The 18,768-nt window shown below is 37.0% G+C and overlaps 1 protein-coding gene across 11 annotated transcripts in view; it reads left to right on the top strand.

The window, feature by feature from the left end:
• The window catches only part of DCAF6 (DDB1 and CUL4 associated factor 6), a 141,409-nt gene that overhangs the window by 13,128 nt on the left and 109,513 nt on the right, over positions 1-18,768 (top strand). For all 11 annotated transcript variants that reach the window (XM_050768300.1, XM_050768238.1, XM_050768289.1 and 8 more), the window contains exons 2-3: positions 2,813-2,874; positions 17,708-17,800. Coding sequence is in view for 6 of the 11 variants with exons in the window: in XM_050768238.1 (XP_050624195.1) it covers positions 2,813-2,874; positions 17,708-17,800 (155 nt within the window). In the remaining 5 variants the exon portion in view is untranslated. The remainder of the gene's footprint in view (positions 1-2,812; positions 2,875-17,707; positions 17,801-18,768) is intronic.

The following is an 18,768-nucleotide window of genomic DNA, read 5'->3' as shown; positions in this document are numbered from 1 at the left end:
TGCTAGCATCCAAGAAAGGTAGCAGTCCAATTGGTTACCTTGCAAATAGGCGAGACCCTTCACAGCTTTTAATGCATTCAGATGTGAGTTTATTTTTATTTTAATTTGAGGAGGCTCAGTTTTATTAAGGTACCGTTCTTATTTTATGGTGGCTTTTAGCTTCTATTTCTTGGTATTACGTTTAATTACTAAAAGGGTAGTGGATGTTTTTGCTAGTTTGCTCTAGAAGCACACTTTATGAGATGTCTGGATGATGCAATAAATTTTATCTCCAAAGTCATATATAAAAATGTCATTCAAAAGCTATCTAACTACAATGTATTATGCCTCTATACATGTTCTAATGTACAAATGTCATATATAAGAGTTCTTGCTAAAACAGCTTACTTTATCTTCTATTCTTATGTTCTGCCACCATTTTCTCCAGACTGAAATGGCTAGAGCCATGTTTTCAAACCCAGGTTTTAACATTTTGACAAAAAAGTTTCCAATACTTTAATATTTTAGTGAGTTTTAATTGTTGTTATATTGTTAATTTGAATACTTTGTTTCTTAACTCGTATAACTCAATGAGATTACCAATCCTTTGGCCAAAAGGAAATGAGTTTTTAAAAATTTATCTTTTTTTTTTTTTTTTTTTTATTATTTTTTATTTTTTATTTTTTTTTATATTTTTTTTTTTTTTATTTATTTATTATTATTATACTTTAAGTTGTAGGGTACATGTGCATAACGTGCAGGTTTGTTACATATGTATACTTGTGCCATGTTGCTGTGCTGCACCCATCAACTCGTCATTTACATCAGGTATAACTCCCAATGCAATCCCTCCCCCCTCCCCCCCCCTCCCCATGATAGGCCCCGGTGTGTGATGTTCCCCTTCCTGAGTCCGAGTGATCTCATTGTTCAGTTCCCACCTATGAGTGAGAACATGCGGTGTTTGGTTTTCTGTTCTTGTGATAGTTTGCTAAGAATGATGGATTAAAAATTTATCTTTTTTACTGAAGTTAGAATCTTTTTACAAGCGAAAATCAGATTTGAAAAGTTAATTATCTAGGCCGGGCGCGGTGGCTCAAGCCTGTAATCCCAGCACTTTGGGAGGCCGAGGCGGGTGGATCACGAGGTCAGGAGATCGAGATTATCCTGGCTAACATGGTGAAACCCCGTCTCTACTAAAAATACAAAAAACTAGCCGGGCGTGGTGGCGGGCGCCTGTAGTCTCAGCTACTTGGGAGGCTGAGGCGGGAGAATGGCGTGAACCCGGGAGGCGGAGCTTGCAGTGAGCCGAGATCACGCCACTGCACTCCAGCCTGGGAGACACAGCGAGACTCCGTCTCAAAAAAAAAAAAAAAAAAAAAAAAGTTAATTATCTAAAGTACAACCTACTTCATGAAAACACTTTACTAAATTTCACTAGGTGGTTTTATTCCAGTAAATTTAGAAACTGTAGAGCATCTCCCTCCCCAAAATAAAAGCCCCCATAATTATCCATAATTATTTTTTAACCTACATGTTTATCCTTTACCTAGCCGTCTTACTAGTTAAATAACATGGAGAAAGAAGTAAAACAAATTGGCTTCAAGAAGCTCTTGACTTTGACATGGAATGGCAAGAAAGTGCAATAGAGAAATCTGCCCTTTGTGACAATATACAGAAAGTATAGGCAGATTTAATTTTATGAGAGATCTCATCAGCCTGGTTACTTAATTATTGTTCTTTGTTGTAAATTCAGCCTTCCTTCATTACAGCTTCTGAACAAACATGTTTTTTGATCTGTGTTTGGTAAAGATGATTCATTCCTTAAAGGGACAGATTTCTCTTTTTCAAAGAAGGAACTTACTCTGTTTTTGCAATATTTAAACTAGTCTGCTATTGATGGATATTTATGCTGATTTTTAATGCCAGATTTCATCCTTGTAATGTTAACTTTAACATTTCTGAAATTGAGAAATGTTTAAAAATAGTTGGTACTTACTATTGCTGTTTGCCATCCTATTTAAAATTAAAAACCTTACTCCCTACCTCCAGTCATCTTTTATCTCTTTTTCCTGCTTTATTTTTCCACATAGCACTATACTAACTTAGAGCACTTATACCGATTGTTTATTGTTTTTCTCCTCTCATAAGCAGGCAGAAATCTTTTTGTTTTACCACGGTAAAATGTACTTTACCTGATACAGAGTGAGTACTCAATAAGTATTTGTTGAATGAATGAATGAAGAAATGTATGAGTGTCTGTTGTGGTCCAGATACCGTGCTAAGCCCTTTCTGTCTTTGAATGATTTTGTTCTTAAAATAAGTACAGGCTGAGCGCGGTGGCTCACACCCATAATCCTAGCACTTTGGGAGGCTGATGTGGGTGGATCACTTGAGGTCAGGAGTTTGAGACCAGCCTGGCCAACATGGTGAAATCCCGTCTCTATTGAAAATACAGAAATTAGCTGGGCATAGTACTGCGTGCCTGTGATCCCAGCCACTCGGGAGGCTGAGGAAGGGGAATTGCTTGAACCTGGGAGGAAGAGGTTGCAGTGAGCTGATTCCAGCCTGGGTGACAGAGCGAAACTGTGTGTCAACAAACAAACAAACAAACAAACAAACAAAAAACTGCATGAGGTAGAGGTATTCTAATGAGGAAAGTAAGTCTTAGGAGGAGGTTAAATTGCCCAGTATCACTCAGTTTATAAATGGTGGAGCTGAAATTAGAGCTTGAATTTACTTTTCATGCCAGATCCTAGGCTCCTAATTTCAACGTTATATTTTTCTCAGCAACAAATTGTGTGATTTATTTAATTTGTTCTTTCTTTTTAAACAGGAAGAAGAGAATTTATCCAAAGATTAAAACTTGAAGCAACCCTTAATGTGCATGATGGCTGTGTAAGTAATTGTTAATTCTCAACTCTGAAGGGCTTTGATACTAAGTGTTTAAGTGTTTGATGAAATGTCCCAATCCTCCCAGAAAGGACTGTGACTATAATAAAATGGGAGAGTAAAGTTTTACATTAAAATATAAAATTAAATTTTGAATTTAGAAGAGTGTATGCAAGATTTTTTAAAGTGCAGATGAGTTTTCTTATATTATGGAAGGACTTCCATCTCATTCACTGTGCTGAAACTGCCCTTGTGACTTCATGTCACCAAATGTAGTGGTCACTTCTTAGAAACTTTAGACATATCGCTCAAACATACCCTCTTTTTTTTTTTCTTTCTTTTTTTTTTTTTTGGACAGAGTCTCGCTCTGTTGCCCAGGCTGGAGTGCAGTGGCGCAATCTCGGCTCACTGCAAGCTCTGTCTCCCGGGTTCACAGCCGTTCTCCTGCCTCAGCCTCCTGAGTAGCTGGGACTACAGGCGCCTGCCACCAAGCCCAGCTAATTTTTTTGTATTTTTTAGTAGAGATGGGGTTTCACCGTGTTAGCCAGGATGGTCTCCATCTCCTGACCTCGTGATCTGCCTGTCTCGGCCTCCCAGAGTACTGGGATCATAGGCGTGAGCCACCGTGCCTGACCCATATCCTCTTTTTTGAAATACTTTTTCTCTTGGCTTTTGCTAACACCAGAGTCTCTTGGTTTTCTTCCTATTCCGATCCATTGACTTGCTACATCTTCTCTGTCTCAGTTGACTCCACCACTTATGGTCCTTCACATGTTGGTTGCACAAAGACTCTGTCCTAGTACCTCCCACCCTCTTTTCTCTCCAGCTCAAAGTGACCTTCTCTAGTCCCATGGCTAAAAAAAAAAAAAAGAAAAAAGAAAACATGACTTCTGCCTCATCCCAGAGTTTATATATCCAGCTGTCTACTTAACATGTCCAGTTGCATGTCTAATAGGTATCCCAAATTTTGCAGATCCAAAACAGAACTCTTTTCAATTTTTACTATAAAAATTTCAAATGTACTCTTAATGTACTTGTCACCTAGACTTAGTAATTAGCAAGATTTTGCCATATTTTCTTTTCTATTTTATTTTCTTCCCCCATGCACCTTGCTGAAGATCCGCCTTGCTGAAGATATATTATTTTACCCCTATATGTAAGCCTAAAAAGCAATTGACATTTTCTTATATAACCAAAATGCCCTTATGTAATTTAGTAATATTTATTTTCTCAGTATTATCTAATATATAGTCCATATTTTCTTGTTTTAAAATATCTTTTTATTGTTATTTGTTGAAAAGATGATCCAAAGACACCTCTGCCTTGTATATTTTATGCCTTATACCTAGAATTCTCTTCTCCCACTTACCTGTAAAGCTTACCTTCTCATTTTATTTATGTGTTTACTATCTGGCATTATGATTAACAAACCAATTTATTTGTTCATAGTCTACACTTTTGCCCCTGTGCCCTGGCATACTGGACCAAGAAAATACCTTCACAAATTTATTTTTTAAATTTAGTATCAACAGGAATGCCCGAAACATATGTGGCGCTTTATGAATTATTCATTGGTGAGACAGAGTATATTATGTGTTAGATTAATTATTTTTTTTTTTTTTGAGATGGGGTCTTGCTCTGTCACCAAGGCTAGAGTGCAGTGGCACGATCTCAGCTCACTGCAACCTCCATCTCCTGGATTCAAGCAGTTCTTCTGCCGCAGCCTCCTGAGTAGCTGGGATTACAGGCACCCACCACCACACCTGGCTAATTTTTGAGTCTTTAGTAGAGACAGAATTTCACCATATTGGCCAGGCTGGTCTTAAACTCCTGGCCTCAGGTGATTTGCCCACCTTGGCCTCCCAAAGTGCTGGGATTGCAGGTGTGAGCCACCGTTCCTGGCCCCAAGTTTTTTTGCAAGTTTAAACATACCTTTGTTCTCTGCTTTCACACTTGATTGGTGATCTGAGTGGACATAGGATTCTAGGTTGGACATTATTTTCACTCTGTAGTTTTTTGTTTGTTTGTTTGTTTTGAGACCGAGTCTCACTCTGTCTTCCAGGCTGGAGTGGAGCGGCACAATCTCGGCTCACTGCAACCTCCACCTCCTGGGTTCAAGTGATTCTCGTGCCTCAGCCTCCTGAAAAGCTGAGATTACAGTCTGTGCCACCATGCCTGGCTAATTTCTGACTTTTTAGTAGAGACGGGGTTTCACCATGTTGACTAGGCTGGCCTGGAACTCCTGACCTCAGGTGATCTGCCAGTCTCAGCCTCCCAGACTGCTGGGATTACAGGTGTGAGCCACCATACTCTACCCACTCTGTAGTTTTCAAGGTCTTATACAAACGTTTTCTAGTATTCACTGTAGCTGGTAAGAATGTTGCCAGCCTAATTACTTTTTGTTATTGTATAATAACTTGAATTACTTTTGTGAATTACCTCTTAGATTTGTGCTTAAATTTTTATATTTTTAAGAGCTTTATTGAGATATGATCAGCTGTACATATTTAAAGTGTACTATTTGATATGTTTAACACATGTAAACATACGCAAAGTCATCACCACATTCAAGATGATAAAATATCGATCATCCCCTAAAAGTTTGGCCACGTGCCCTCTCATTCCTTCACATCACGCTCAACCCCAGTCAACCAATGATCTCTATTCTGTCACTATAAATCAGTTTGCATTTTCTAGAATTTTATATAAATGGAATCATTGACTATGTATCCTTTTTTCATTTGGCTTTTTTAACTTTACATTTTACTTAGAATAATTATTTTGGGATTCATGTTGTTGAGTGTTATCAATAATTTATTACTTTTTATTGCTGAGGAGCATTTATTATATGGATAAATAATAATTTTTATATCTCTTCTCCTGTCAGTGGACATTGGGTTGTATCCAGTTGAGGACTGTTACAAATAAAGTTGCCATGAATATTCATGTAGAGTCTTTGTATGAACATATGCTTTTATTCTTTTTTGGTAAATACCTTTGAGTAGAATGAATGAGTCATATGTTAGGTACCTGCTTAACTTAAGAAACCGATTGGCCGGGCGCGGTGGCTCAAGCCTGTAATCCCAGCACTTTGGGAGGCCGAGACGGGCGGATCACAAGGTCAGGAGATCGAGACCATCCTGGCTAACATGGTGAAACCCCGTCTCTACTAAAAATACAAAAAAACTAGCCGGGCGAGGTGGCGGGCGCCTGTAGTCCCAGCTACTCGGGAGGCTGAGGCAGGAGAATGGCGTAAACCCAGGAGGCGGAGCTTGCAGTGAGCTGAGATCCGGCCACTGCACTCCAGCCTGGGCGACAGAGCGAGACTCCGTCTCAAAAAAAAAAAAAAAAAAAAGAAACCGATTGTTTTCCAGTGTTGTTGTACCATTTAACATTCCCACTGTTAGTATGTAGAAGTTCCAGTTGGTCCATGTCCTCACCAGCATTTGGTGTGGTCAGTCTTTGTTTTTTTTTTTTTTTTTTTTTAGACATTCTAACAGGCATCTAGTAGTATCATGTTGTGGTTACATTTCCTGCCCCATTAATTTTTACATATTCGTCTGTATTCTGGAAACTTCCTGAACTCTCATATTCATTCAAGTAGCTTTTTTTTTCCTTAAGATTTTATAGGATATTCTATGTAAATAATCAAGTCATCTGAGAATTAAGATAGTTTTACTTCTTTTCTAGTCTGAATTCCTTTTATTTCTTTTCTTGACTTATTTCATTGGTTAGTATTCTACTATAAGATTGAACAGAAGGAGTGGAATCAGACATCCTCGTCTTGTTCTGATCTTAGAGGGAAAAACAGGGTTTCCCTCTGTTGCCCAGATTGGAGTGCAGTGGCACAATCATAGCTCACTATAGCCTTGACCTCCTGGACTCAGGCTATCTTCCCACCTCAGCCTCCTGAGTTAGCTGGGACCATAGATGCATGCCACCACCCCGGCAAATTTGTTTTTTTGTAGAGGTGAAGTCTCATTATGTTGCCCAGTCTGGTCTTGAACTCCTGGGCTCAAGTGATACCTCCCACCTCAACCTCCCAAAGCAAAGTGCTGGGATTACAGGTATGAGCCACTGTGCTTGGCCTAAGAACATTGTCTCTTTCTATTTAGTATGATATCAGCAGTTTTTTCATGGATGCTGGTTATCAGGTCGAGGATGTTCTCCTTTATTCCTAACTTGGTAAGAGCTATCATCATGAATCATTGCTGGATTTTGCCAAGTGTCTTTGTTTTTTCTGGGAAATGTCTAACTATGTTTCCATTTATTTAATAAAAATAAACTATTCAGGGTATCTGTGTCTTGAGTGAACCTTGTTTAATATGTGTGCTTCACTGAATTTATTTTATGTAAATTGTTGAATTTATTGACATAAAATTGTTCATAATATTCCCTTATGTCTTTAAATAGTTGTAGAATCTGTATTGTATGTTACTGTGTTTCTCATTACTGATACTGGTAATATTTTCTCCACGTTTTTTCCTGATTAGTTTGGCTAGAGGCTAGTTAATTTTGTCTTCTCAAAGAACCAACCTCTGTTCTCATTAATTGTCTCCGTTGTTTTTCTGTTTTCTATTTCATTGATTTCTGCTAATATATTTATTATTTGAGTCTTCTGCAGACTTTGGGTTTCATTTGCTCTTTGTTTTGTAATTTTTTGAGTGGAAGCTGAGGTCGTTGATATGAGACCATTGTCTTTTCTAAAATAGAGGTTTTTTTTGGTACTGTAAGTTTTCTTCTAAATATTGTTTTAGCTGTAATCCATAAATTGAGATATGTTGCATTTTTATTTTCATTGAATTCAAAATACTTCTTAATTTGTTTTGTAATTTCTTCTTTGACCATCTGTTATTTCTGTGGCCATCTGTTATTTCTTAGTTTTCCAATGTGTCTTTATGTTAATGATTTCTGATTTAATTCCATTTTGGTCAGACAACATACTTTCAATGACTTGTGGTCTTTTATTTAAATACATTAAGATTTGTTCTGTGGCCCAGAATATCATCTCTATCAGTAAATGTTTCTTCTACACTTAAAAAATGTATGTTTTGCTCTTTTTTAGTTGTTACAAGCATGATGATAAATCTGGTCCATGTGCTGACATCTTGACTAGAAGTGGACATTTATTTTTTTTTTAATTTAGGTATAGCTCACATACTATAAAATTCACCCATTTTAAGTGTTCGATTCGGTGGTTTTTACTGTATTTGTAAAGTTGTGGAGCCATCGCCACTATTTAATTCCACTAATTTTATCATACGAAAAAGAGTACCAATTATCAGTCACCATTTCGCCTCCATTTAGCAGTTAGCAATCACTAATACTTTCTGTCTCTACCAATCTGTGTATTCTGGACATTTCATATAAATGGAATCATACAATATTGGCTGTTAATGTCAGGGTTCTTTCACTTAGTGTAATGTTTTCAAGGTTCATCCATGTTGTAGTGTGTGTCAGTATTTCATTCCTTTTCATGATCGAATAAATATTTCCTTGTACAGATATACCACATTTAATCTGTTCATCAGTTGTTGGATATTTGGGTTGTTTCCATTTTTTGGCAATTATGAATAATGCTGCTGTGAACATTTGTGTACAAATTTTTGTGTATTGTAAGTTTTCAATTATCTTGGCTGTATACCTAGTTGTAGAATTGCTAGGTCATATGGTAAACTGATACCTCACTTTTTGAGGAGGTATCAAAACTGTTTTCCAAAGAGCTATACCATTTTACATTCCTGACAGCAACATATAGGGTTCCAGTTTCTCGACACCCTTGCCAACTCTTGTTATTTTCTGTTTCTTTAAAAAAAATTATAATCATCCTAATGGATGTGAAGTGGTAATTTGTTGTGATTTTGGTTTTTATTTCCCTGATGACTAATGATGTTGAGCATCTTTTTATGTGCACATGAGTCATTTACATACCTTCTTTGGAGAAATGTCTATTTAAATATTTTATCTATTTTTAATTGTCTTTTTGTTGTTGAGTTGTATTTGTATATTCTGAGACTCTTATCAGATATATGATTTGCAAATATTTCCCTTCATTCTATGGGTTGTCTTTTCACCTTCTTCATAGTGTCCTTTAATGTACAAAAGTTTTTAATTTTGGTGAAGTCTAATATCTTTTTGCTGTTTGCTTGGGCTGTTGGTGCCATATTTAAGAAACTTGATTAATCACTGATCATGAAGATTTATACCTGTTTTCTTCTAAGAGTTGTATAGTTTTAGCTCTTCTGTTTAGATCTTTGATGTATTTTCAGTTAATTTTTATATAGTATAAAGTAGGGGTCCAAGTTTTTTTTTTTTTTTTTTTTTTTTTTTAGTGGCAATTATGTAATTGTCTCAGCACCATTGGGTGAAAAGACTTTTCTTTCATTGAATGGTCTTGGATCTCTTGTTAAAAATCACTTGACCATAAATGGAAGAGTTTATTTCTGAACTCTTAATTCCATTACATTGATCTGTATGTCTTTGTTTTTGCCAGTACCATACAGTCTTGATTACTGTAGTTTTGTAATAGGTTTTTCTAGTTTTATTTTAGGTGATCTGGTTTTATGCCCGTGAATACTAAATAAATTCAAATAAGTAAATTTACACAATGAAACTTAGTGGCTCTGACATTTCATTGTAAAATATCAGAACATTGTGTTTACTAAATGATAGTCAATATTTAATGCTTTATTTTTAATTTTTTAGGGCAGTTTTAGGTTCATAGCAAAATTGAGAGGAAGGTATGGGAATTTCCCATATATCCCCTGCCCACATACTTGCATAGCATTTTCCATTATAAGCATCTTCCACCAGAGTGGTACATTTGCTATACTTTATGAGCCTACATTAATACATCATAATCCACCCAAAGTCCATAGTTTACAATAGGGCTCACTCTTGGTTTCAGACATCTAATGAGTTTGAACAAATGTATAATGATATATATCCACCATTATAGTATCATGTGGAGTTGTTTCACTGCCTTAAAAATCTTCTGTGCTTGATGGCCAGGTGCGGTGGCTCACTCATGCCTGTAATCCCAGCACTTTGGGAGGCAGAGGTGGGCGGATCACGAGGTCAGGAGATTGAGACTATCCTGGCTAACACAGTGAAACCCCGTCTCTACTAAAAATACAAAAAAATAGCCGGGTGTGGGGGCGGGTGCCTGTAGTCCCAGCTACTCGGGAGGCTGAGGCAGGAGAATGGCGTGAACCCGGGAGGCGGAGCTTGCAGTGAGCTGAGATCCCGCCACTGCACTCCAGCCTGGGTGACAGAGCGAGATTCCGTCTCAAAAAAAAAAAAAAAAAACTTCTGTGCTCTACCTATCTTTCACCCACCTTCCGAACTCCTGATGACCACTGATCTTTTTATAGTCTCCATAGTTTAGCCTTTTCCAGAATGTCATATAATTGGAATCACATAGTATGTAGCCTTTTCAGATTGTTTTTCTTTCACTTACACATTTAAGTTTCCTCTATCTTTTCATGACTTAATAGCTCATTTCTTTTTAGCGCTGAATAATACTTCATTCTGTAGATGTACCACAGTTTATCCATTCACCTGCTGAAGGACATCTTGGGTGTCTCCAAAAACTGGCAGTTATGAGTAAAGTTGCCATAAACGTTTGTGGGCAGATGTTTGTGTAGACATATGTTTACGTTCGTGTGCAGGTGTATGTGTGATCATATGTTTTCAGCTCCTTTGGATAAATAACAAGGAGCATGCCGCATTGTACATTTAGAGAATGTTTAGTTTTTATAAGAAATCACCAGCTGTCCTTCAAAGTAACTGTACAATTTTGCATTCCCACCAGCAATGAATGTAAGTTCCTGATGCTCCACATCCTTGCCAGTATTTGATGTTGTCAGTGTTCTCTATTTTGGCCATTCTAATAGGTATGTAGTGTATTTCCCTGATAACATAGGACGTGGATTATCTTTTCATATGCTTGTTTGCAATCTGTGTATCTTCTTTGCTGCAGTACCTGTTATGGCCTTTGGCTCATAATCAGATTGTTTCTTATTGTCGTGTTTTAAGTGTTCTTTATGTATTTTAGATAACAGCACTTTATTAGATGTGTCTTTTGCAAGTATTTTCCCTGTCTGTGTCTTGTCTTCTCATTTTCTTGACATTGTCTTTTGCAGGGTGGAAGTTTTTAATTTTAGTGAAGTCAGGCTTATCAATGATTTCTTTTATGGATCTTGCCTTGGTGTTGTACTTAATAAGTTATCACCATACCCAAGGTCATCTGAGTTTTTTTTCCTATGTTCTCAGAGGTTTATAGTTTTGTGTTTATGTTTAGATCTGTGATCTATTTTGAATTAATTTTTGTGAAGGGTTTAAGTTATGTGTCTAGATTTTTTTTTAATTTATTTTTTGCATGTGAATATGCAGTTGTACCAGCACCATCTGTTGGAAGGACTAGCTGCATTGTATTGACTTTACTCCTTTGTCAAAGGTCCATTGATCGTGTTTATGTGGGTCTGTTTCTGGGCTCTGAATTCTGTTTCATTATACCATACTGTCTTATTTGGTGTAGTCTTACAGTAAAAATTTTAAAAAATTATTTATTTATTTATTTTTTGAGACGGAATCTTGGCCTCTTACCAGGCTGGAGTGCAATGACATGATCTGGGCTCACCGCAGCCTCTGCCTCCTGGGTTCAAGTGATTCTCCTGCCACAGCCTCCAGAGTAGCTGGGATTACAGGCACGCACCACCATGCCCAGCTAATTTTTTTGTATCTTTAGTAGAGACGGGATTTCACCATGTTGGCCAGGCTGGTTTCGAACTCCTGACCTCATGATCTGCCTGCCTTGGCCTCCCAAAGTGCGGGGATTACAGGCTCCTTATAATAAGTCTTGAAGTTGGATAGTGTCAGCTATCTTGGGATTTTCCGCTTATCTTTGTGTTACTGATTTTAGTTTAATTCCGTTGTGGTCTAAGAGTAGACACTGTATGATTTTCATTCTTTTAAATTTGTTAAAGTGTATTTTAAGGCCTCAAATATGGTCTGTCTTGGTAAATGTTCCATGTGAGCTTGAGAAGAACAACTTTGTTCTCCCTTAATATATGTTGGCTAGCTCGAGTCTTTGAAACTTTAGAATCAGTTTGTCAGTACCCACAAAATAATTTGCTGAGATTTTGATAGGAATGCATCGAATCTGTAGAACAAGTAGGGAAGAATTGACACCTTGAGAATATTGAATCTTTCTATTTATTAATATGGAATAGCTCTTCATTTATTTCTTTGATTTCTTTTACCAGAGTTTTATAATTTTCCTCATAGAAATCTTACACATATTTTATTCAATTTATACCTAAGTGTTTCTTGTTTTGGAGTGCTAATGTAATGGTATTGTGTTTTAAAATTCAAATTCCACTTGTTCATTTCTGGCATACAGGAAAATAATTGACTTTTTATATTAACCTTTTATCCTTTTACTTTGCTACAATACTTATTAGTCCCAGGAGGGTTTTAAAAAAATTTTTTTTTATTTTTTGAAAGAGTCTCGCTCTGTCGCCCAGGCTGGAGTGCAGTGGTGCGATCTCGGCTCAGTGCAAGTTCCGCCTCCCAGGTTCACACCATTCTCCTGCCTCAGCCTCCCTAGTAGCTGGGAATACAGGTACCTACCACCACACCTGGCTAATTTTTTGTAATTTTAGTAGAGACGGGGTTTCACCGTGTTAGCCAGGATGGTCTCAATCTCCTGACTTCATAATCTGCCCGCCTTGGCCTCCCAAAATGCTGCGATTACAGGTGTGACCCACTGCGCCCAGCCTCCAGGAGGGTTTTTAAATTTTTATTTTCCATATAGATGATCTTGTTATCTGCAGACCGTTTTATTTCTTATTTTCCAATCTTTATACTTTCCCTTTGCTTTTCTTTCCTTTTCTTGTCTTATTGCATTAGCTAGGACTTAAAGTATGGTGTTGAAACGAAGTGGTGAGAGAGGACGTCCTTGCCTTGTTTTTGATATTAGCAGGAAATCTTCTTCAGGTTGAGTGTCTTTAATTTGAAAATCTGAAAAATTGAAATGCTCCAAAATTTGAAACTTTTTGAGTGCCAACATGATGCTCAAAGCATTTTGGATTTCAGAAATGCTGTAAGATTTCCACTGAGACCTACTTAGTTGCCCCTCACAGATTTTAATTCGCTTTGTTTTGATTTTCATTGAATTCAAAATCTTTTAAAAATTCTCTTGAGATTTCTTCTTTGACCCATGTGTTATTTTGAACTTCTGTGTATTTTGGGATTTTCCAGTTATTTTTCTGTTACTGATTTTAGCTTAATTCCTTTGTGGTCTAAGAGTAGACGCTGTTTGATTTTTATTTTAAATTTGATGAAGTGTATTTTAAGGGCTCAAGTGTGGTCTGTCTTGGTAAATGTTTCATGTGAGCTTGAGAGGACTGTTTATTCTGCTGTCGTTGAATGAAGTAGTCTATAAATGTCTGTTATATTCAGATAATTGATGGTTTTGAGTTTAACTGTGTCCTTACTGATTTCCTGCCTGCTAGATCTGTCTTTTTCTGATAGAGGGAATTGAAGTCTTCAGGTATCATACTAGATTCATCTGTTTCTCCTTATAGATCTAAGGGTTCTTACTGTTCTTGTCTCACATATTTTGATATTTTGTTGTTAAGCACATACATATTAGGGATGCAGAAACTATGTTGTCTTGGGGAAACTGACCTGTTTATTGTTATTTCTCTGATACTTTTTCTTGCTTTGAAGTCTGGTCTGTCTGAAATTAATGTAACTACTCCTGTTTTCTTTTAATTTGTATTAGTATGATATATGTTTCTCAATCCATTTACTTTTAATCCATATGGATCTTTATATTTAAAATGGATTTCTTGTAAACAACATATATTTGGATCTTGTTTTTTGATCCACCCTGACCGTCTCTCTTAATTTTTAGGCTGGGCACGGTGGCTCACCCCTGTAATTCCAGCACTTTGGGAGGTCGAGGCGGGCAATCACCTGAGGTCAGGAGTTCAAGACCAGCCTGGCCAACATGGCAAAGTGCTGTCTCTACTAAAAATACAAAAAATTAGCCAGGCATGGTGGCGCATGCCTGTAATCCCAGCTACTTGGGAGACTGAGGCAGGAGAATTGTTTGAACCCGGGAGGTGGAGGGTTGCAGTGAGCTGAGATAGCACCACCGCACTCCAGCCTGGCGATGAAGCGAGACTCTATCTCAAAAATACAAAAAAAAGTAGCCAGGTGTGGTGGCTCACATCTGTAATCCTAGCACTTTGGAGGCTGAGGCAGGTGGATCACCTGAAGTATGGAGTTCGAAACCAGCCTGGGCAACATGGCGAAACACTGGCTCTACTGAAAATACAAAAATTAGCCAGGCATGGTGGTGGGTGCCTGTAATTCCAGCTACTCGGGAGGCTGAGGCAGGAGAATTGCTTGAACTTGGGAGGTGGAGGTTGCAGTGAGCTGAGGTCGCGCTGCTTCACTGTAGCCTGGGCAAAAGAGCGGAACTCTGTCTCAAAAAAAAAAAAATAATAATAATTTTTAATTTAGACTATTGACATTCAAAGTGATTACTGGTATAGCTGGATAAATATTTCCTATATTTGTTACTGTTTTCTGCTTTTTGTCTTTGTTCTTTGTTCCTATTTTTGTTTTCCATTCTTCTGCCTTTTGTGTTTTTTTGTTTCTGGTTTTTTTTTTTTTTTTCCTTTTGAGATGGAGTCTCACTCTGCCACCCAGGCTGGAGTACAGTGGTTTAGTCTCAGCTCACTGCTACCTCTACTTCCCAGGTTCAAGTGATTCTCCTGCCTCAGCCTCCCGAGTAGCTGGGATTACAGATGCCCGCCACCACACCCTGCTAATTTTTATATTTTAGTAGAGACAAGGTTTCACCATGTTGGCCAGGCTGGTCTCTAATTCCTGACCTCAAGTGATCTGCCCTCCTTGGCCTCCCAAAGTGCTGGGATTACAGATGTGAGCCACCATGCCCGGCCCTTTTGTGGTTTTAATTGAGCATTTCATATAGTTTTTTTCCTCTCCTTCCTTAGTATTTATTAGTTACACTTATTTTTTAAACTTTTTAAGTAGTTGCCCTAAAGTTTTCAATATACATATACAACAAATTTAAGTCCACTTTATTTCAAATAACACTATAATGCTTCACAGGGAGTGTGAGTACAAAATAATTTTAAATCTTCCATCTTATACCTTGTACTATTTCTGTTATTCACTTATGTGTAAGTACTCATAAGCATATTTTTATATATGTGCTAGATATAAGCATAGGTGATCAAATACATTGTTGCTATTATTTTGAACAATAAAATAATTTGTTAGCTCAATTAAGAATAAGTAAAATAAAAGTTTGTGTTTTATCTTCACTTATTCCTCCTTTGGTGCTCCTTCTTTCTTTATGTAGATATATGTCTCTGACCTATGTTTATTTTCCTTTTTTTTAAAGAACTCCTTCCATAATTTCTTGCGAGGTAGGTCTGCTGGCAACAGATTCCCTCAATGTTCGTTTATCTGAGAACAGCTTTATTTTTCCTTTAGTTTTGGAGGATAATTTTGCAGGGAATGTTTTGTTTCTGTTACTGCTTTAAATATTTCACTCTTCTTGCTTACATGATTTCTGAGGAGATGTTGGATATAATTCTTATCTTTGCTCCTCTATAAATAATGTTTTTTCCTCCAGCTTCTTTCAGGATTTTTTCTTATCTTTGGTTTTCTTCAGTTTGAAAAATGCTTGCCTAGGTGTAGTTCTTTTTGTATTTATACTGATTGTTGTTCTCTGAGCTTACTGGATATATGGTTTGGTTTCTGACATTCGTGTGGAGGAAATTATCAGTCATTGTTTCAGATATTCTGTTCTTTTCTCCTTCTCCTCTGGTATTCACTTTATGCATGAGTTCTGCCTTTTGTAGTTGTCCCACATTCCTTGGACATTATGTTTTGTTTTGCTTGTTTTCAGTCTTTGTTCTTTTTGCTTTTCAGTTTTATAGGTTTTTATTGATATATCCTCAAGGTCAGAGATTGTTTCCTCAACTGTGTCTAGTCTACTAATAAGCCCATCAGAGGCATTGTTCATTTCTGTTACATTGTTTTTGATTGCCAGCATTTCCTTTTTATTCTTAAGATTTCCATCTCTCTGCTGACATTGCCCATCTCTTCTTATATGCTGTCTACTTGATCCATTGGAACTCTTAGCATACTAATCATAGTTGTTTCAAATTCCTGGTCTTACAGTTCCAGCAGTCCTGCTATATTTGGTTCTGATGCTGACTTTATCTCTTCAAGTTGTATTTTTGCCTTTTAGTATGGCTTGTAATTTTTCTTAATAACTGGACATGAAGTACTGATTAAAAGTAATGATATAAATCGGTCCTTAGGAATTTACTGGTAAAGTGTAGGAGGAGAGGAAGTGTGCTACAGGCCTATGATTAGGTCTCTGTCTCTTAAAGAGCCTATGCGTCTGGACTATGGGCTTCACAAGGGATTATCCGCGCCTCCTATTCCCCTACTGAGGTGGAACAGGTTAGTAGCTTAGGCTGGAATTATGTCTTTTCTTTCCCCAATGTGGAAGGCTGGAATTAGGTATTTCTCTTTGCCTAGGTCAGTTAGGCTCTGATAAAACTTCAGTGGGTAGGCTGTGGTTTAATAGCTCTTCTTGAGGGCAGATCTTGTTAAGAACGGCAGAGTACTCTGGGATACTCAAAATGGTTTCTTTTTCCTTCCCTCTGCTGGAAGACTATTTTAATCTGAAATTTATTGTGAAAATCTGGTTGAACTCTGAAGTTAAAATTAAATCACAAAAACACCCTCTGCGTCGTACCCCACTGCCCCATGACTGGGTTCCTTGGAGTTGTTGTTGTTGTTGTTGTTTTTGGAGACAGAATCTTGTACTGTCGCCTAGCCTGGAGTACAGTGGCATGATCTTGGCTCCCTGAAACCTCCAACTCCTGGGTTCAAGCAGTTCTCCTGTCTCAGCCTCCCGAGTAGCTGGGATTATAGGCGCATGCCACCATGCCTGGCTAATTGTTGTATTTTTAGTAGAGATGGGGTTTCGCCATATTGGTCAGGCTGGTCTCAAACCTCTGACCTCAGGTGATCCACCTGCCTTGGCCTCCCAAAGTGCTGGGATTATGACGTGAGCCACTGCGCCTGGCCTTCCCTGGAGTTTTTAACATTCAGAGTTACGCTTTCTGAACCTCCAACAATGCATCAATTATAGTTCAGGTTTTCCTACCCTAGCCCTGTTTCTCACAGAGGTTTCTGCTCATGAGTCTGTGCTCCGGTAAGCCAAGACTCCTTGTGTTTACCTGTTCGTCTCTCCAATCTAGGAGGTAGCATTTTGTCCTGTATCCTTGCCTCTCTGAAGGATCCAAGATCAGTTATTTATTTTACAGTCTGTTATCTTTTTATTTGTTGTTAGAATGGAGTGGCAACTGCTAAGCTTCTTACATGTGGAACTGGAAACTGGAAACTTGTTTTTTTAATACATCAACTGTTAAATCAAGCTTGTCTAACACGCAGCCTGTGGGCTGCATGAGGCCCAGGACAGCTTTGAATGTGGCCCACATAAATTCGTAAACTTTCTTAAAACATTATGAGATGTTTTTTGCAATTTATTTTTAGCTCATCAGCTACTGTTAGTGTATTTTATGTGTGGCTTGAGACAGTTATTCTTCTTCTACTTTGGCCCAGGGAAGCCATAAGATTGGACACCCCTATGTTAAATACTTTTTAACATATAACCTCATTAGTGGTAAAAGTTTTGTACCACCAGGTGAGTGAAAGATGGCATATTTTCTTTTATGTCCAATTTGCTTATATTTCTTTTGTGCTTTCTTTTTAGGTTAATACAATCTGTTGGAATGACACTGGAGAATATATTTTATCTGGCTCAGATGACACCAAATTAGTAATTAGTAATCCTTACAGCAGAAAGGTAAAGTAGTTTAAAAACTCTGTAATTTAATGAGAGAAAAAAATCAAGAAGGCAGAAATGAAGTAATTGTAAACAAACATAGAATGGGCATTTATAATAAAATATCCTCCCTGTTTTGCTGAAGTTTATTGTATAATTTAGAGGTTCTTAGGTACATGTGGGTCTCTTAGATTACTTAGGGAAATAGAAGATTTTATTCAGCCTTGGGCTCTAGAAAATTTAAATATATTGTTTATTTAAGTGGATAATAATTGGTACAAGTGACATTATTTCAATAACACATTTTTGGGGAAAATGTGCCATATATAAAGTATGAGTTAATGAGAAAATTACTTTTATGTGTAACCTTAATATATTATCTTAACAGTCTAAAAAGTTATTTATTTTAACGTTAAGAGTAGTGTGGATAAAGCTGCCAACTTTGGTCATTGTTTCATTTTCTTAAAAGTTTGAAATTTAGTCTTTTAGAAAATTTACATTTAAAACTTAAAGACAAAAACAACCAAATGATGGCTGTGTGAATAGTTCTTGAGGTATTGAGAAAATTAAAATGCTTTCAATGAAGGAAAAAATTACCATAAGCTAATAAACCCCCTCACTAGAAGGCAAGAGATATCTAAGAATTAAATAATTTTCTAACTCTCAAATAACTTTAATTACTGTTTCAAATAGCAGTCCATTATATCCATAGAATGTTTCCTTTACAAGGATGATTTCAGAGAAATTTAGATACTGAATGATAAAGCTATAAACAGCCGACTGATTGTAATAAAAGGAAAGTGTGTGATGTTCTTTACACTTGATATAACAGTTAAATGAGAAATTTTCTGTTTTGGAAATATGACTAGTTATTTTAAAATTTGTAAGATCTTAAACATTCAACACATCATTTAAAGTTCTAGTTAAGAATAGGAATATGTATATTTCCTAGCTGCCTCCCAACTCAAATGATAACGTTTTTCTCTCCT

The sequence above is a fragment of the Macaca thibetana genome, chromosome 1 (assembly GCF_024542745.1).
Source record: "Macaca thibetana thibetana isolate TM-01 chromosome 1, ASM2454274v1, whole genome shotgun sequence".
Taxonomy (NCBI): Eukaryota; Metazoa; Chordata; class Mammalia; order Primates; family Cercopithecidae; genus Macaca; species Macaca thibetana.
This window is presented reverse-complemented; position numbering and strand designations above follow the sequence as displayed.